This window comes from Chiloscyllium plagiosum, chromosome 30, assembly GCF_004010195.1.
Source record: "Chiloscyllium plagiosum isolate BGI_BamShark_2017 chromosome 30, ASM401019v2, whole genome shotgun sequence".
Taxonomy (NCBI): Eukaryota; Metazoa; Chordata; class Chondrichthyes; order Orectolobiformes; family Hemiscylliidae; genus Chiloscyllium; species Chiloscyllium plagiosum.
The window spans coordinates 8,458,825-8,474,837 of NC_057739.1; the positions used below are offsets into that span (position 1 = coordinate 8,458,825).

Here is a 16,013-nt window from a genome sequence, read left to right on the forward strand (position 1 = left end):
GAGGCTGAGGGGTGACCTTATAGAGGTTTACAAAATTATGAGGGGCATGGATAGGTAAATAGGCAAAGTCTTTTCCCTGGGGTGGGGGAGTCCAGAACTAGAGGGCATAGGTTTAGGGCAAGAGGGGAAAAATAGAAAAGAGACCTAAGGGGCAATGTTTTCACACAGAGGGTGGTACGTGTATGGAATGAGGTGCCAGAGGAAGTGGTGGAGGCTTGTACAATTGCAACATTTAAAAGGCATTTGGATGGGTATATGAATAGGAAGGGTTTGGAGGGATATGGGCTGGGTGCTGGCAGGTGGGACTAGATTGGGTTGGAATATCTGGTCGGCTGGACAGGTTAGACCAAAGGGTCGGTTTCCATGCTGTACATCTCTATGACTCTATAACACCGGGGATATGCCTACACCATATGGACTGCAGCGGTTCAAGAAGGCAGCACAGCACCCAGACTGCAATAACAGTTAAGGATAAGCAATAAATGACCCATATTCCACAATTAAAAAGATGAAACTCACATCAGAATTTGCAAGTCACAGTCATATTTTCTAGGCCATTTCATGGCACGAAAGGGAATAAGGTGACATGTAAATAAAACCATCATGGCAAGGGGCTACGTGCTCTGAGTCTATGGGCTCTCAGTTATTTTGATTGTGTGTCAGACCAGTGAAGCTGGTGTTGCGTCTATGAGAATACAAACGCACTTTATAGATATTTTTAATCAACCTGTTCAGGGACTGTATTGCACACCTCTGGAGCAGACGGGACATGTACCTGGACCTCCTGGCTCAGAGATGGGGACACTACCACCACACCACATGCTTGTAACTTATCCCAGTTATCCCTTTGTCTGCACATTATAGATGTCAGCATCCCTTAGACTTACTCATAATGTACAATGTGTTGCCTGTGATTATCACTTAAATGTTGGCCTTGCGATCAGGACTCTTCATAACTACTTTCACATTTCAGTTTTATCTTGTTGAGGTGTTCATGCAGTTAACCAGAGAATACTCCAACCCACCCACTTGACACCATGGCTTTAGGAATGATGGGCAAAGTGCAGTTTTAACAGTTTGTATTTTAGCACTCATTGTCCCCACAAACTCCCCACCATGACAGCACTTCTTTGCTGGTCAACTTTGATTTTCCTGAGCTTTGTATTACTGGTAAATGTTGTGGATTGGCCTGTGAGCAGGCTCCACATGAGATGCGACTATGAAGCCAAAACTCCTTGAATGCGGAATTAGGTGAGGAAGAAAAATTGTAAACACCTAAACACCAGACTGACTTAAATAGTGAGTTGGAAGCCATTTAATGTTTCTCATGCTTATATTGATCTTTGTCTGATTTTAGATGCAAACCTTTGATTAAAATATCTGTCTTGTTGAAGGGGACATGTTAGAGAGAATAATTGGAATCAATAGTTTTCATATAATTCAATGTTCATGAGTAACCTGGTAGAAAAGAGCTATGGCAGGATGTTCAGGTTTTACTTTCAGTTGGTGTACATTCTGCTAGTGTACCTGGTTCAACAGACAATAGTTCATAATTCAGTCAAGCCCTAGGAAGTAGCCTACTTTGTGGCATTTTAATAAGCACCTGGCATTGGTTTGTTTTAAAATGCCTCAACCTCAAATATCAAACCTGAAACACCAATTCACATTGACCCTTCATGTAAACTTGTGACTGTTGTCTTGTGCATAGTGAGTGACCACTGTGCTGATTGTAATCTTCTGCTGTTCCTTTCTTTCCTGTGTGCAGCTCAAATTGAATGAGGTGAACAGCACAGCCGTTCAGCATCACCTTCAGGCCTTACTCGAAGACCTCATCGAGGTGGAAAAAATCTTAAAGGATGTTGATGCCTTATCGGGACTTGCCAGACTGCTCCCAAAGGGGGCCTGCACTGGCAAAAGCCCACCCACTGCTGCCAATAGTACCAGCTGGAACAGCAATTTCACGGCCACCAATGCCACCACAGAAGAGGATGAGGAGCCCAAGAAGGAGAATCCTCACACTCAGTTTTCGGCTTTTGTTCAGCTCTGGGCTGGCCTTCAGCCAATCCTGTGTGGGAATAACAGGTACCATTACAAGCTAATAACGTTCTGCAGCTCCGTGGGGAATCATGGATGTCAGAAAGACTTTCACAGCCAAATTTTGATTTTATCAATCATTTGTGGACCAAATTACACGTCCCATTGTTCCTCATAAGTCATCATCACTGAATTGGCTTCAATTCATCTCATCACAGAGACATTGTTGATTAACTTGCACGTCAGCATTGACCTGAAGCAAATTCCCATTTCCTTTCTTGCATTCAGTACTATGCTTAAGACACTTTGTTCTGTTTTCTGACGTTAGCTAAAATCTATTATTTTCAATATTATACTTTGTAAAAAAATGATTATTCTAAGAAATAATCAGCACATAATATTAGAAACAAATGTGTTTTCAGCTGTGGGATGATAGAAGTTTGAGCCGCTGATTTTTTTTATTTTAATTTCCCTATTAACTCACTTGCTCCCTTGGGGTGACTATTTCAGTAGACTCTGGAGCCTGTTTTCTGACAGTAGCACTGAAGAATGGGCTGCTCCATGAGTTTGGGCTCACTTTCCCCCTCCACCGAAGTGCACACACGATATACTTGCCAGCTCCCCAGCAAATGAACTACAAATGCATTGCATCAAAAGCAAACACACTCAGTCCCACTTGTAAATGATTGTTATTCTTAGACCGTTTGTTAGGGCTTGGGTTCATCATGCCACATCCACGCTCCTCCCCTTGGGAAAGCCTTCCAGTGCATCCTGCACCCCAACCCATCTTCCCTTTCTGAACCTCCCAGGAAAGTGTGCTCTCTCTGACGAGCATAGGACCGTGTTTCACTGGATCACTACATTACCTTGTGGTTAGTGTAAAATGCCATTTTACTATAGGGGTTTAAATGCACAATTGTGGTAAACAATCAGAAAGAAATTGCCCTGGGATTCCTTAGCATTGCCTCTGGATCCGTGAAGTCTCATTGCAAGTGTTTAGACACATGCAGAGCATTATCTTATCATTACCAGCATCTCTCCCTCCCTACCTCAGCTCCTTCATGTTGAACATCACTTCAGAGAAGAACAGAAGTTGTCGAGGTTTCTGAATGTAATCTGGAACTTCAGTTTCCATTATCACGACTATCAACCTAATCAAACCCGAAAGAGCATAGGTGCTGGGAAGGTCAGTGGCAGGTGGTGAGGGAACCAACAAAGGGGAAAAACAGACTTAACCTCCTTCCTCCCAATCTACTTGTGATAACCACATCTGTCCTTGACAGTATTGTTATGATTGAACGCTGCATTGATCTTGTGATAATCCTCACATTGAGAATGCCCTCCATTGCGTTGTTTATCACCTCCACCATTTTAATTTCAAACACATTTAACAGTTAACATTGAGCATCTATAAGGGATTGTGGACCATAAGCAGCAGAACTGTACTCCAGCATAATCCGTAACCTCATGGCCCAGCATATCCCCCCGGTGAAAGTGAGGTCTGCAGATGCTGGAGATTAGAGTCAAGAGTGTGGTGCTGGAAAAGCACAGCAGGGCAGGCAGCATCCGAAGAGCAGGAGAATTAGAAATCAGGAATGCCCTGATGAAGTTGATTTTCCTGCTTCTCAGCCTATCCCTCACTCAAGCCAGGGGGATCAGCCCCAACTCAGTGAAGTGTGAAGGAGGACGTGTCAAGAGCAGCATCAGGCATATCTGAACATGAGTATCCTGATGACTTAGAGGTGCCAGTGTTGGACCGGCGTGGACAAAGTTAAAAATCTCTCAACATCCAGTTTATAGTCCAACAGGTTTATTTGGAAGCACTAACTTTCAAAGCGCTGTCTCTTCATCAGGTGGCATCAGCAGCAGAATTGTGCTCCAGCATAATCCATAACTTCATGGCCCAGCATATAGTCACCTGTTGGATTGTAACCTGTTGTGTGATTTTTAACTTTGTCCTGATGACAGGCTTATGCCGAAACATCAATTCTCCTGCTCCTTGGATGCTGCCTGACCTGCTGTGCATTTCCAACACTACACTCTCGACTCTGATCTCCAGCATCTGCGGTCCTCACCTGCTCCTAAAAATGAGGTGCTAACCTGAGGAAGCTACAATACGGGGCTAAATGATTTCGCCACCAATGGATCAGAGCTAAGCTCCACAATCTTGTCACATTCAGTTGTGAGTGGTGGTGGGCAATTAAACAATTCACTGGAGGAGGAGGAGGCTCCACAAATATCCTCTTCCTCCACAACAGGGAGCCCGGCACATCAGTGCAAAAGATAAGGCAGAAGCGTTTGCAACTGGCCTTCAGGCAGAACTGCCAAGTAGATGATCCTTCTCAGTCTCCTTTAACATTCCAAACATCGCAGATGTTCACTTCAGTTCATTCAAGAAGCTTGAATCCATCCAGGACCAAGAAGTCCTCTTGACTGGCACAACATTCACAAAAAGAGAAAGGGAGGACTGCAGATGCTGGAGATCAGATTTGAAATGTGTGGTGCTGGAAAAGCACAGCAGGTCAGGCAGCATCCAAGGAGCAGGAGAATCAGCATTTTGGGCACAAGCCCTCCATCAGAATACCCACTCCCTACACCATTGATGCTCAGTAGCAGCAATGTGTACCATCTACAAGACGCACTGCAGAAATTCACCGAGACTCCTTAGGCAGCACCTTCCAAACTCTCAATAACTACCATTTAGAAGGACAAGAGCAACAGAAAGATGGGAACCCCACCAACTGCAAGTTCCCCTCCAAATCACTCACCATCCTTACTTGGAAATGTATCGCTGTACCTTCAGTGTCACCGGGTCAAAAGTCCCTCCCTCATGGCTTTCTGGGTCTACTTAGAGCTCATAGACTGCAGCTGTTCAAGAAGGCAGCTCACCACCACCTTCTCAGGGCAGCTAGGGACGGACAATAAATGCGGGTCCAGCCAGCGATGCCCACATGCCATGAATGAATTTTTAAAAAGTCACCTTCCATGCCAGTTAAACACTGGGACTTCCTCTGGAACTGCTTATTCTTCAGTGATAATACCATACCAACCGAAGTCAAGAAACTTGAAACTGTAAATTTATTTGTGCCTTTCTTAATGTTTTACTGCCCATTGAAATTTCTGATGGTTTTTACTTTCTTAAAATTAATTGTGGAATTACATCCTGCCATGAATTGAAGTCTGCTGTTGATATCTGAAGAGATATATCCTGCTCCTTTAAAAAGCCCGCATTTCATGGGATTTGAACCCTTCCCTCTCACTAACTCCCCAATGTTTACTTCCGTGGTAACCTGTCCAAGAGTGTAATAATGGAACTCCATTTTGCTTGTGAATGCATCTTCATGTTTTACGCACACCCACCTCCTTTAGTCATTCCTACGACTGACACAAGGGGAGAATAGATTTGGTTTGGCTTTGCTTCATATTGCAAAATGCAAAACAGAGTTTGATGAGAAATGCTTAATGAGCGAGACAGCAAAAGAAACGATGCAATCACAGAAAGCACTTGAACACACTGTCTTGCTCGGCTAATGGGTCCGACCTGGCCTGCACCCTGTCGTGTTGCCTTGGATAGACAGATAGCTGTGCAATCTGCTGTTGCTTGATGGACCAGTATTGACATTTGTGCTCTCATTTTTAAAAGCTTTTCTCACAGGTCAGTCTAGATCGAAAGGGTTTGTCAACAGCAAAGTGTTTCTCTGAATAATCAGACATTGCCTATTGACTAGTCTCCGTGAAATAGCTTTCCACCCTGCGTGCTAAATATAATTTTTTCTGCCAGTGAATACAGATTGATGGCTTGGGAATGTGATCCCCTTTAGGATACCTTTTTGCTGGAGTTTGCATCTGTTTGTTTTCTCTTAAGTAAGAGCTATCCTGAGATTCTTTCCAATGATCAGCAAATGCCTCCTGGTTAGAAACAATCACATTCTGTTCTCGTTGGTGGCTTTAAGACAAATTTGAAGTTTGTCAGAATTTTCCCAGAGCCAATGACTGGATAGGTATTGCAATAATAATATTGTTTATTGTTGTGCTGCTTCCTTCTCATGGCCGCTTCACATCATTTCATTTATGTTTCCTCTTATTCAGAACAATAGAACCTGAGGCCTTGAAACAGGGGAACATGAGCTCTCTCGGCTTCACCAGCAAGGAACAACGCAACCTTGGCTTACTGGTGCACCTCATGACCACTAATCCCAAGATCCTTTACTCACCTGTTGGTACAGAAGTGGACAAAGTAATAGAAAAGGTAAGACATCAGCAAAGTATCAACTCCAGGTTAAGGAAGCCTGGAATCTCATACCTTGCACCTATTGTAACTTCTCTCACTTTGCAGAAAGAACTGTTCAAGGCTGTGTACTCGGGTGTAATGTGGACTGTGCTGAGGAACACCGTTCACAGTTATTTATGTTTTGGAGCACCACAGAGTTGGTCAGCAGAGAACGCAACCATTCAATCCAATGGCTCTGTGAAAGAGCCATTCAGTTGGTCCCACAGACATGCTTTTTCCCTCACATCTGTGTGATGATTTACCTCTCGAGTATTTCTCTAATTCCCTTTTCTGTTGAATCTGCTTTCACATCCCTTTTAGGCAGTGCATTCCAGTTAGTAACGCTCACCACATGGAAATAGTTCACCCCTCCAGTTCTTCTGCCAGAGTTATTCAGTCTGGTTTATGACCTTGCTACCATCCTGACCAACGTAATTTCTTCACGCGATTGTTTTGATGATGAACCTTTGGATTGTGAGATTGACGTACGCTGTAGACATTGCAGTAATCCAGACGGAGAATGGCATGTGCAAAATTCCAACCTTTCTGCTTTGCTCCGATTTATAATGCGAATGATATTTTGAATTTGGCCCTGTGATCATTCAAAATCCTGTCTGGCTGCATTGATTTTATTGACTGGAAGGCGGTTTCTACCCAGTCAGTCCAAAATGTTTGCAACTTGCCCATCAAGCTGCGTCGCTCATTGAGGGCAAACTCCTTAATGATGAGGCCGAGTGGTGACAGAGAGGGAAAGAAGGGGAAGCAAACCTCACCCTCTGGACCTCAATGCGTGTCCAGGGGTCAGGCTGCCTAAAGATCCCACGGGTTGTGAATCGACCGATTCAGTTACATGAAGAGCCAAGTATGACGCTGATTCAGTATCACTCCTGAAGCGAACTGACGGTAACTGCAGCTTTTTAACGGCACTTTTCAAACCTATTCTGCAAGTGGTATCAGTTTGCTTTCTTGAGGTCACCTACTGGTTAACAATTTCATGGCAGATGTGTGGAACATAATTGGGAAGGCCATCAGTGATTTAGTTATTTAAGCACTGCCATTCAGCACTCTGTACATCTGCCTATCCCAAAGACATACAGACCCGTGGTAAGTGAAAGCTGTAGGTTTTGGAGGATTACTTCTTGCAGGTGCTGACACTACTTTGCAGTGATAATGGTTGCAATGGTCAGAATGCTGCTTTGTAGAATCATAGAATCCCTACAGTATGGAAGCAGGCCATTCAGCCCATCGAGTCCAAACCAGTCTTCCGAAGAGCATACCACCCAGGCCCATCCCATCCCCATCCCATCCCCGTATCCCTGCGTTTCCATGGACAATCCACTTAACCCACCCTGGACTGTGAGAGGAAACCGGAGCACCCGGAGGAAACCCACACAGACACGAGGAAGATGTGAAAACTCCACAAGGGCAGTCGCCCGAGGCTGGAATTGAACCTGGGTTCCTGGCGTTGAGGCAGTAGCGCTAACCACTGAGCCACCGTACTGCCCTGTAGTGAGGAATGAAAAATGGAGAATGAGAGTGTGTGAACTATCCAATGCTGAAATGTTAACAGACCTGGACATTTTCATAGTCCCAACGCTCAGAAAGTACAGTGTTAGAGGCAAATATCCTAGAAGCAGTTAAGAAGTAATTGGAGCCCGCAAAAAGGCAGTGGCTTTAGAATGGAGCTGGAAGATTGAACTCAGATTAACATGGGTTTATGTCTGATTTCAGAGGTAGGATGCAATCTAACCTAGCACTGCAGGTCACATACTCCGAGATGCAGTAATTTGGAAGAGGTGTTAAATCCAGGTCCATCTCACACGCACTTAAAAGATCACATGGCACTATTTCAAGTAAAAGCAGAGAGAAAGTACACTTTTCACTCTAATTCTGTACTTGAGTACATGTGACAGTAAAGCTTAAATCAAATCCAAGACCACCTCCCTGGTGGCCTGGTTAACATGTACTGCTCAATCAACTGTATTTGTAAACAAAACCAGGAACCTGGCAGTTGTCTGATTCCAAAGCAGAGGTTGCTGGAAAAGCTCAGCGGATCTGGCAGCATCTGTGAAAAGAAATCAGAGTCCACGTCTCAGGTCCGGTAACCTCAGTTCTTCGGAATTAGTGCCTGACTCTGTTTTATTCCTGAAGGAAGGGAGAAGCTCTTGTTAGACTGGGGATAGGTAGCAAGCAACTTGTAATGCTCAACAGATTCTTCCTACGAATGGGGCACCTTGATGCAGCAATGCTTTGCCTGGAACTGGAGAAAGTGGTAAAATTATTGTAAAGGTTGCTTTAAGCTGCAGATAATTTAAATTGGGCAGAAAATTATTCTCCATAAATAAACAAAGGCTGCTGAGCATGAAATGCTAATCATAGATGGTGACAGCTGGGATATTGACTAAAAGGTTAAGAGGTGGAGAGTCAAACATGTGCAGGCAAAATGAGCTATGTAGGTTATTGCCGTACAAAATGAAAATCGATATCACATAGGCCACTGCTTGTTTTGTTCATTTTGTAATTATTGAACAGTAATAAACTCACTATTTCTATTAATTTTACCTTACAAGTATTGCATTATATTTCAGAAATGGAAAGCAAAACATAAATTAATCTTTTATCAAAAATAACCTATACTTTATATAAAGAAGCACTTGAAATGGATTTAATTTTTGAATTTGCAAACTATTTAATTGAATAGGCATGGAATGTGCAGTGCAAAACAAAAGTATTATTTCACTTGTAAGATCTTTGTTCAAATACAACCCAGGCTGACAAAATGAAGATACCCCTGCATGATGGCAACATTCAATCCCATATCCTTGAATGTTAGCCTGCAGAAGAAGGTTGCAGTCAGTGTTAGAGTAGAAGGGGAAATGGCCACTCGCTTTGTGCATGTGTCGGTGCGTGTGTCAGCCTGGGACCAGGGATGTCTCTGACTGGATGCGAAGTGTCCTATGGTCCAACAGCTGCCTGTGATCAAAGAACTGACTGACACTGTTTGTATGTAATAATCTACATCTTTTCCTCAGTGTCGGCCTTTGTTTTTTATCTAATATTCTGAAAAAAAATAATTCTCGCCATGTAGCAATTGCACTCCAGTGCCTTACCCTGACCCTGAGCTTGGGAAGGGTGTGTTCTTCACAGTAAAGTCCAGTTTTGTCCACACGTTATCCACTGATCATGAATGGACACTTTAGCCAATTGTTCTTCCTAACCAGGAAGTACTGAGCCTGCAGTCCCTTTATTTACTGCTCTGACAAAGTCCATTTACCAGATTCGATTGGAGGTTCATCCTGGACCCTCATTCTATGTGACAAAGCTGTTTTCTGAATAAACTCCGAGCAATCAAAAGTGTTACTAAATTGTTCTGAAGCAGAAGTATATTAATAACTGAATAATGTTCTGCTCAGTATGTTTCTTGAATTTGGCAAAAGCATGTAAATTTTGTTCTGTTACATTTTTTCAGTTAAAATCTTGCACCTGAACAGAAATTGTCCTCAGTTGTTAATGAAATAATTAACACATCTATCATAAAGGAAATCTCAAATCAGGAAACAGGGGACTCCCCTTATCTTAGGAAAGAGAGTAGAGTCATAAGGATGTACAGCACAGAAACAGACCCATTCATCCAACTCATCCATGTCGATCAGATATCGTAAACCAATCTAATCTCATTTGCCAACATTTGGCCCATATCTCTCTAAACACTTCCGTTCATGTATGCATCCAGATGCCTTTTAAATGTTGCAAGTGTACCAGCCTCCTCCACTTTCTCTGGCAGTTCATTCCATACGCGCAACACCCTCAGCTTAAAATGTTGCCTCTTAGGTCCCTTTCATATCTTTCCCCTCTCACCCTAAACCTATGCCCTCTAGTTCTGGTGGCAGATGAAGTATAATGTGGATAAATGTCCACTTTGGTAGCAGACACAGGCGGGTAGATTATTAGCTGAATTGTGATAAATAGGAAAAGGGGAAGGTGCGATCAGACCTGGGTCCTGGTCCACCAGTCAATGAAATAAGCATGCAGGTTGCCAAATAAGGCAAATGATATGTTGGCCTTCATTGTGAGAGATTGCAATAGAGGAGCAGGGACATATGTGTTGAGGATTATCGTGGAGGAGTTGTCACTTATCTTACTGATTACGGTCTGTGGGTCAGCAAGTTGAGGATCCTTTGCGGAGCGGAGAGCAGAGTCTGAGGTCTTAGAATTTGGAGATGAGTTTAGTTGGAATTAGTGTTGAAGTTGGAGCTAAAGTCAATAAATAGGAGTCTAGTGCCTTTGTTATCCAGATGTTCCAGAGATGAGTACAAGGCAAGGCTGATAGCATCTGCCATGACCCTGTTGCGATGGTAGGTGAATTGTAGTGGATCAAGACAATCTGGGAGGTTGGAGTTGATGTGTGCCATTATGGTAGCTGGTTGTAGTTGTTGGAATTCAGATATCTCTGCAGGGATTTCTTCAGGATATTGCCCTACACCCAGCCATCTTCAATTGCTTCATCAGTGATGCCTCCCACCTTCATAAGGTCAGAAGTGGTGCTGATAATTGTACAATGTACAGCACCATTCATGACTCCTGAGATACTCATTAGTCTATGTTCAAGTACAGCAAGACCTGAACAATATCCAGGTTTGGCCCGATAAGTGACAAATAGCATTTGTACCACACAAGTGCCAGGTACTGATCGACGCCAACAAGATAGAGAATTGAAGCATCACCCTTTGACAGTCAATGGCTTTAACCATCACGAAATCCCCTACTATTAACATCCTGAGGATTGCCATTGATCAGAAGATTAACTGGACTACACAATCAGGTCAGAGGCTAGAAGCAGCAAGATACTCACCTCCTGTATCACCAAAACGTGTCCATCACCTATACTGCACAAGTCAGTAGTATGATAGAATCCTCACCACTTGCCTGAATGGGTGCAGCTCCAACAACACTCAGGAAACTAGCCATCGTCCACATCAAAGTGGCCCACTTGCCTTCATTCCTGATGAAGGATTTCCGCCCGAAACGTAGATTTTCCTGCTCCTCGGATGCTGCCTGACCTGCTGTGCTTTTCCAGCACCACTCTGATCTAAACTCTGGTTTCCAGCATCTGCAGTCCTCACTTCTGCCCACTTGACTAACATCACATCCACAAACATCCAGTCCTTCCACCACTCATGTTCAGTAACAATAGTGTGTACCAGCTACAGATGCACTGCAGAAATTCACCAAATATCCTCAGAAAGCATCTTTCAAACCCACGACCCTTTTGCATCTTTTTTAGATTAGATTACATTAGATTACATTACAGTGTGGAAACAGGCCCTTAGGCCCAACACCCTTTTGCATCTTAAAGGACATGGGAATACCACCAAGCCACTCATCATCCTGACTTCAACATATATTGCTGTTCCTTCTGTGTCGCAGAGTCAAGACCTGTGAACGTCCTCCCTAATGGGGTTATGTGTCTACCTACAGCAGGTGGACTGTGGCGATTCAAGAAGGCAGCCCACCAGCACCACCTCAAGGGCACCAACTGCTCGTGGTTGTACAGAATCAGCTGCATTATTATTGTACCTTGTATCTCTGAAATTCCCAGGAACGTTTGTACAGAAGAAGCTCCATGATGGTCTTCAATGTTCGTTTGAACAGGCAGGAGCAGCATTGTTTCACTGTTCTGTTTGAAGGACTGAAGACTTTCACAAGACACTGAAGTGTCAGTTTTGATAATGTACTCCAGTTCTGGAAAGGTTTTTGAACCCGGAGCCTTCTGATTGGAAATTGTGCACTATCCAAACTGCTTCTATTTCTATTGACTTTTTCTATTCTGTGCTAACAATATGTCTTAATACAAGACCATTGAGCTAGGTAGCAGTATTATATTTTCTTCTATCCCAAAGATACAAATATTGAGTATAGGAGTTGGGAGGTCATGTTGTGGCTGTACAGGATGTTGGTTAGGTCACTTTTGGAAAATTACATGCAATTTTGGTCTCATTTTTATTGGAAGGACGTTGTGAAACTTGAAAGGGTTCAGAAAAGATTTTCAAGGATGTTGCCAGGGTTGGAGGATTTGAGCTACAGGGAGAGGCTGAACAGTCTGGGGCTGTTTTCCCTGGAGTGTCGGAGGCTGAGGGGTGATCTTATAGAGGTTTGCAAAATTAAGAGGGGCATAGATAGGATAAATAGATAGGTCTTTTCCCTGGGGTGGGGGAGTCCAGAATTAGAGGGCATAGGTTTATGGTGAGAGGGTAAAGATATAAAAGAGACCTAAGGGGCAACTTTTTCACACAGAGGGTGGTATGTGTATGGCATGAGCTGCCAGAGGAAGTGGTGGAGGCTGGTACAATTGGAACATTTAAAAGGCAACTGGATGGGTATATGAATAGGAAGGGTTTGGAGGGATATGGGCAAAGTGCTGCAAAATGGGACTAGATTAGGTTGGGATATCTGGTCGGCATGGACGAGTTGGACTGAAGGGTCTGTTTCCGTTCTGTACATCTCTATGACTCTAAGTTGAGGGGCAATAAATGCTGACCCAGCCAGCAATACCCATATCCCACGGGTGAATATATTTCTCAAAATTTCAATGAAAGGAAAACTTTTTACTGCATTGGAAACAGGTGCGATTGGTTGACAAGTCAATTCTGAATGGTTGAGGCATTGCCAGGAAGAATTTGCCAGAGAACAGTTACTTTATTCAAGTTGCCACAGTGCCTGGACGCGCTCTGTCTGCGTGTAGAGGAACAGGGCCCCTGCATATGATTACTCTGGAAAAGAGGGGGTGGGGGGTAGAGAAGAGATGCTGTTACCTCTGGTCCTATAGGCCTGAATAGATTTTATGCAGATTTGTGCCCAGGTGTACACAAAAGAAATAGTAAGTCTAATATGAATTACTGTGCTGTCCAGTTACACAAAACAGCTTTCAGGAGTTTTCAAAATAGGAGCAGAGTTTGTAGAATTTGAAACACACCAGCTTTGCATCATCTTGGATTCATTTGGCAACTCCTGTTCCAGAAGAATGTGTTTTGTATTATGAGGGCATTTCAATGGATTCAGGTGGTCCTGTCTGCTCATATGCACAGGAGCACACAGAGACTATGCTCACTAGGCTGTTGGCGCACAGTATGTAATGTGTTTCTGGAAGCTGCAGTGTTCGCTCTTTGAAGCCTTGTCTCCAATTATGCTGTTCACTCACTGCCTGGCGTTCTGATTTATAACATCTGGCAGTCTTCATCCTTTCCCCATTAGCCACCCAGACAATGACATACTGCAGCTCCAATCTCAAAAAATACATCGGTTCACTGAGAGAACATTCCTGGACTTACTCCTAAAAGGCTTGGCGGGGGGTTGGGGGGAAAAAGTCCCCACAAAGTGTTTCCACTGTAGCACTGAGCAGTGATCATGAACAGAATTCCTCAACCGAAAGGACTGTGGTTGCTGGAATTCAGAAACAAGAACTGAAATTGTCAGAAAAGCTCAGCAGATCTGGCAGCATTTGTAGAGAGAAATAAGATGTAACATTTTGGGTCCAGTGGCCCATACCACAATCATTTTCCTGTTTTGTACTCCGTGTGGTGCTGGAGTCCACGTAGTCTCTCTTGCGTTCGGTAGCCTACAGTCAAGAGTGCGGTGCTGAAAAAGCACAGCAGGTCAGCCAGCATCTGAGGAGCAGGAAAATCGACGTTTCAGGCAAAAGCCCTTCATCAGGAATGAGGCTAGGAGCCTCTGGGTGGAGAGATAAATCGAACATGGGTGGGGCTGGGGGGAAGGTAGCTGAGTGTACGGTAGGTGGATGAAGGTGGGGGTAAAGGTGATAGGTCGGAGGGGAAGGTGGAGCGGATAAATTCGGTAGCCTACATCAATCCCATTGGAAATTTCACACCTTCACATCACTTTGTCAAAGTTGAAGAGAAGCGTGTGAAAGGATTTCCAGTAATGTGCCATTTTTCAGTATCAGTGACCTTAGGTCATCCCTCATCATACTCCTCAATGATGTACAATAGCACCTCGACATACAAACGACCCCGTTCACGAACAAATCGGTTTACGAACAGGATTGTACGTAACATTTTGCTTCAACGTACGTATGAAATTCAAGGTACGAACGCAAAAAGCCCGTGTGAGACCACGTGGTTTCATTGTTCTGCTTTGCTATGCGCTTGTTGAACGCAAAAGCTCTCGGGCCCCGTGTGATCTCATTCATTTCATCTTTGGCGCGTGCGCTGTGAACAGCGTTCGTTGCTACATCCAAGCATTCTTACACTATCCGAACAATGGGAAAAGTTGATTCAGTTCGTGAACTTTTCGGTTTGTGACCCGGGTCCCGGAACGGATTAAGTTCGTAAGTCGAGGCGCTACTGTATTACTGAAGGTATTAATATAGGAATGCTAGAATTATTAAAATAGTTTGAGTTTGCCCAGAATTATGCATAGGACATTGTCAGAGGCTAGAATCAATAATCATTAATCTGATTCTAGTTGACGCAATAATGTTTTTTCACAGATTTATATAACCTTTATGTTATAATTTGTATCTTTTAAAAATCGATCTGTTTGGCTGTGTTGTGACGCAGAGTTGAGTGTGTGGTGCTGGAAAAGCACCACAGGTCAGGCATCATCTGAAGATTTCAGGCAAAAGCCCTTCATCAGCTGTGTTATGACACATCTCCCGAGGAGGTGGGATTTGATCCAGGATCTTCTGATCCAGAGTTAGTGGCCACGCGGTCCTCACCATCCAACAGAGGGAATTTCAACATTACAGGCTACTCCCTGAAATTTCAATTCGGTTTGCTGTCTGAAATGTTATTTTGTGCTGTAGCAAAAACCATTACCCCTGCTTTCCTAGGGAGGTGGTTTCAATGACATGAATAACAAAATAAGGCCTTTCATGTTATGTATCTGTCAGTGACGTTGATTGGCAGCAGAGGGAGAGATGGAATCACTGTGCACCACAAAGCAGCAGAAAGATGGGTCAGTTCATATTCACTGAAGAGAGTTGAGTCTGTGATTACATTTAGTGTTTCAGAGGCTGAGTCCTTGTTTCTTGGAGAAAGTGAGAACTGCAGATGCTGGAGGATCAGAGTTGATAAAGTGTGGCGATGTGGCTGTAGTGATGGGGTTGTTTCAGGATGTGATTGATGGCGACTCTGAGTCCTTGTTTCACCAACTCCTGTGTATAAAATGGAGAAGTAAATGCATCAGTTGTGTAGTGGAGGCTGTTTTCCCTTCCAGTGTGTTAACGGTACACTTGAGATACCTGACAATTTTAAAATGCAGGATGTGTTGGACGTCAAGTGGGTGAAATTAGGAGGAAAATGAGCAAGCTGTTTCTGCAAACATTAGTATTCGCTTCATAAAAATTCCATAAAAAGGTACACGTTGAGAGCAGTATGTTGTTTAAAAATATACTGCAGTATGTTGCAGAATGGGTACAATTGCAGTATTAAAAGATACTTTGATAACTACATGATTAGGAAATGTTTGAGGGATATGGACCAGGAACAGGCAGGTGGGACTAATTTCATTTGAGATTATGTTCGACGTGGATTGGTTGGACCGAAGGGTCTGTTTCTGTGCTCTATGACTCTCTCTCTCTCTCTCACTCACTCACTCACTCACTCACTCACTCACTCACTCACTCACTCACACTCACTCACACTCACCCACTCACCCACTCACCCACCCACCCACTCACCCACCCACCCAC

General features: G+C 43.7%; 1 protein-coding gene across 5 annotated transcripts in view; it reads left to right on the forward strand.

The window, feature by feature from the left end:
• abca2 (ATP-binding cassette, sub-family A (ABC1), member 2) overlaps positions 1–16,013 on the forward strand; it is a 460,895-nt gene that overhangs the window by 210,642 nt on the left and 234,240 nt on the right. For all 5 annotated transcript variants that reach the window (XM_043719911.1, XM_043719914.1, XM_043719915.1 and 2 more), the window contains 2 exons: positions 1,766–2,082; positions 6,124–6,283. In XM_043719911.1, the coding sequence (XP_043575846.1) occupies positions 1,766–2,082; positions 6,124–6,283 (477 nt within the window). The remainder of the gene's footprint in view (positions 1–1,765; positions 2,083–6,123; positions 6,284–16,013) is intronic.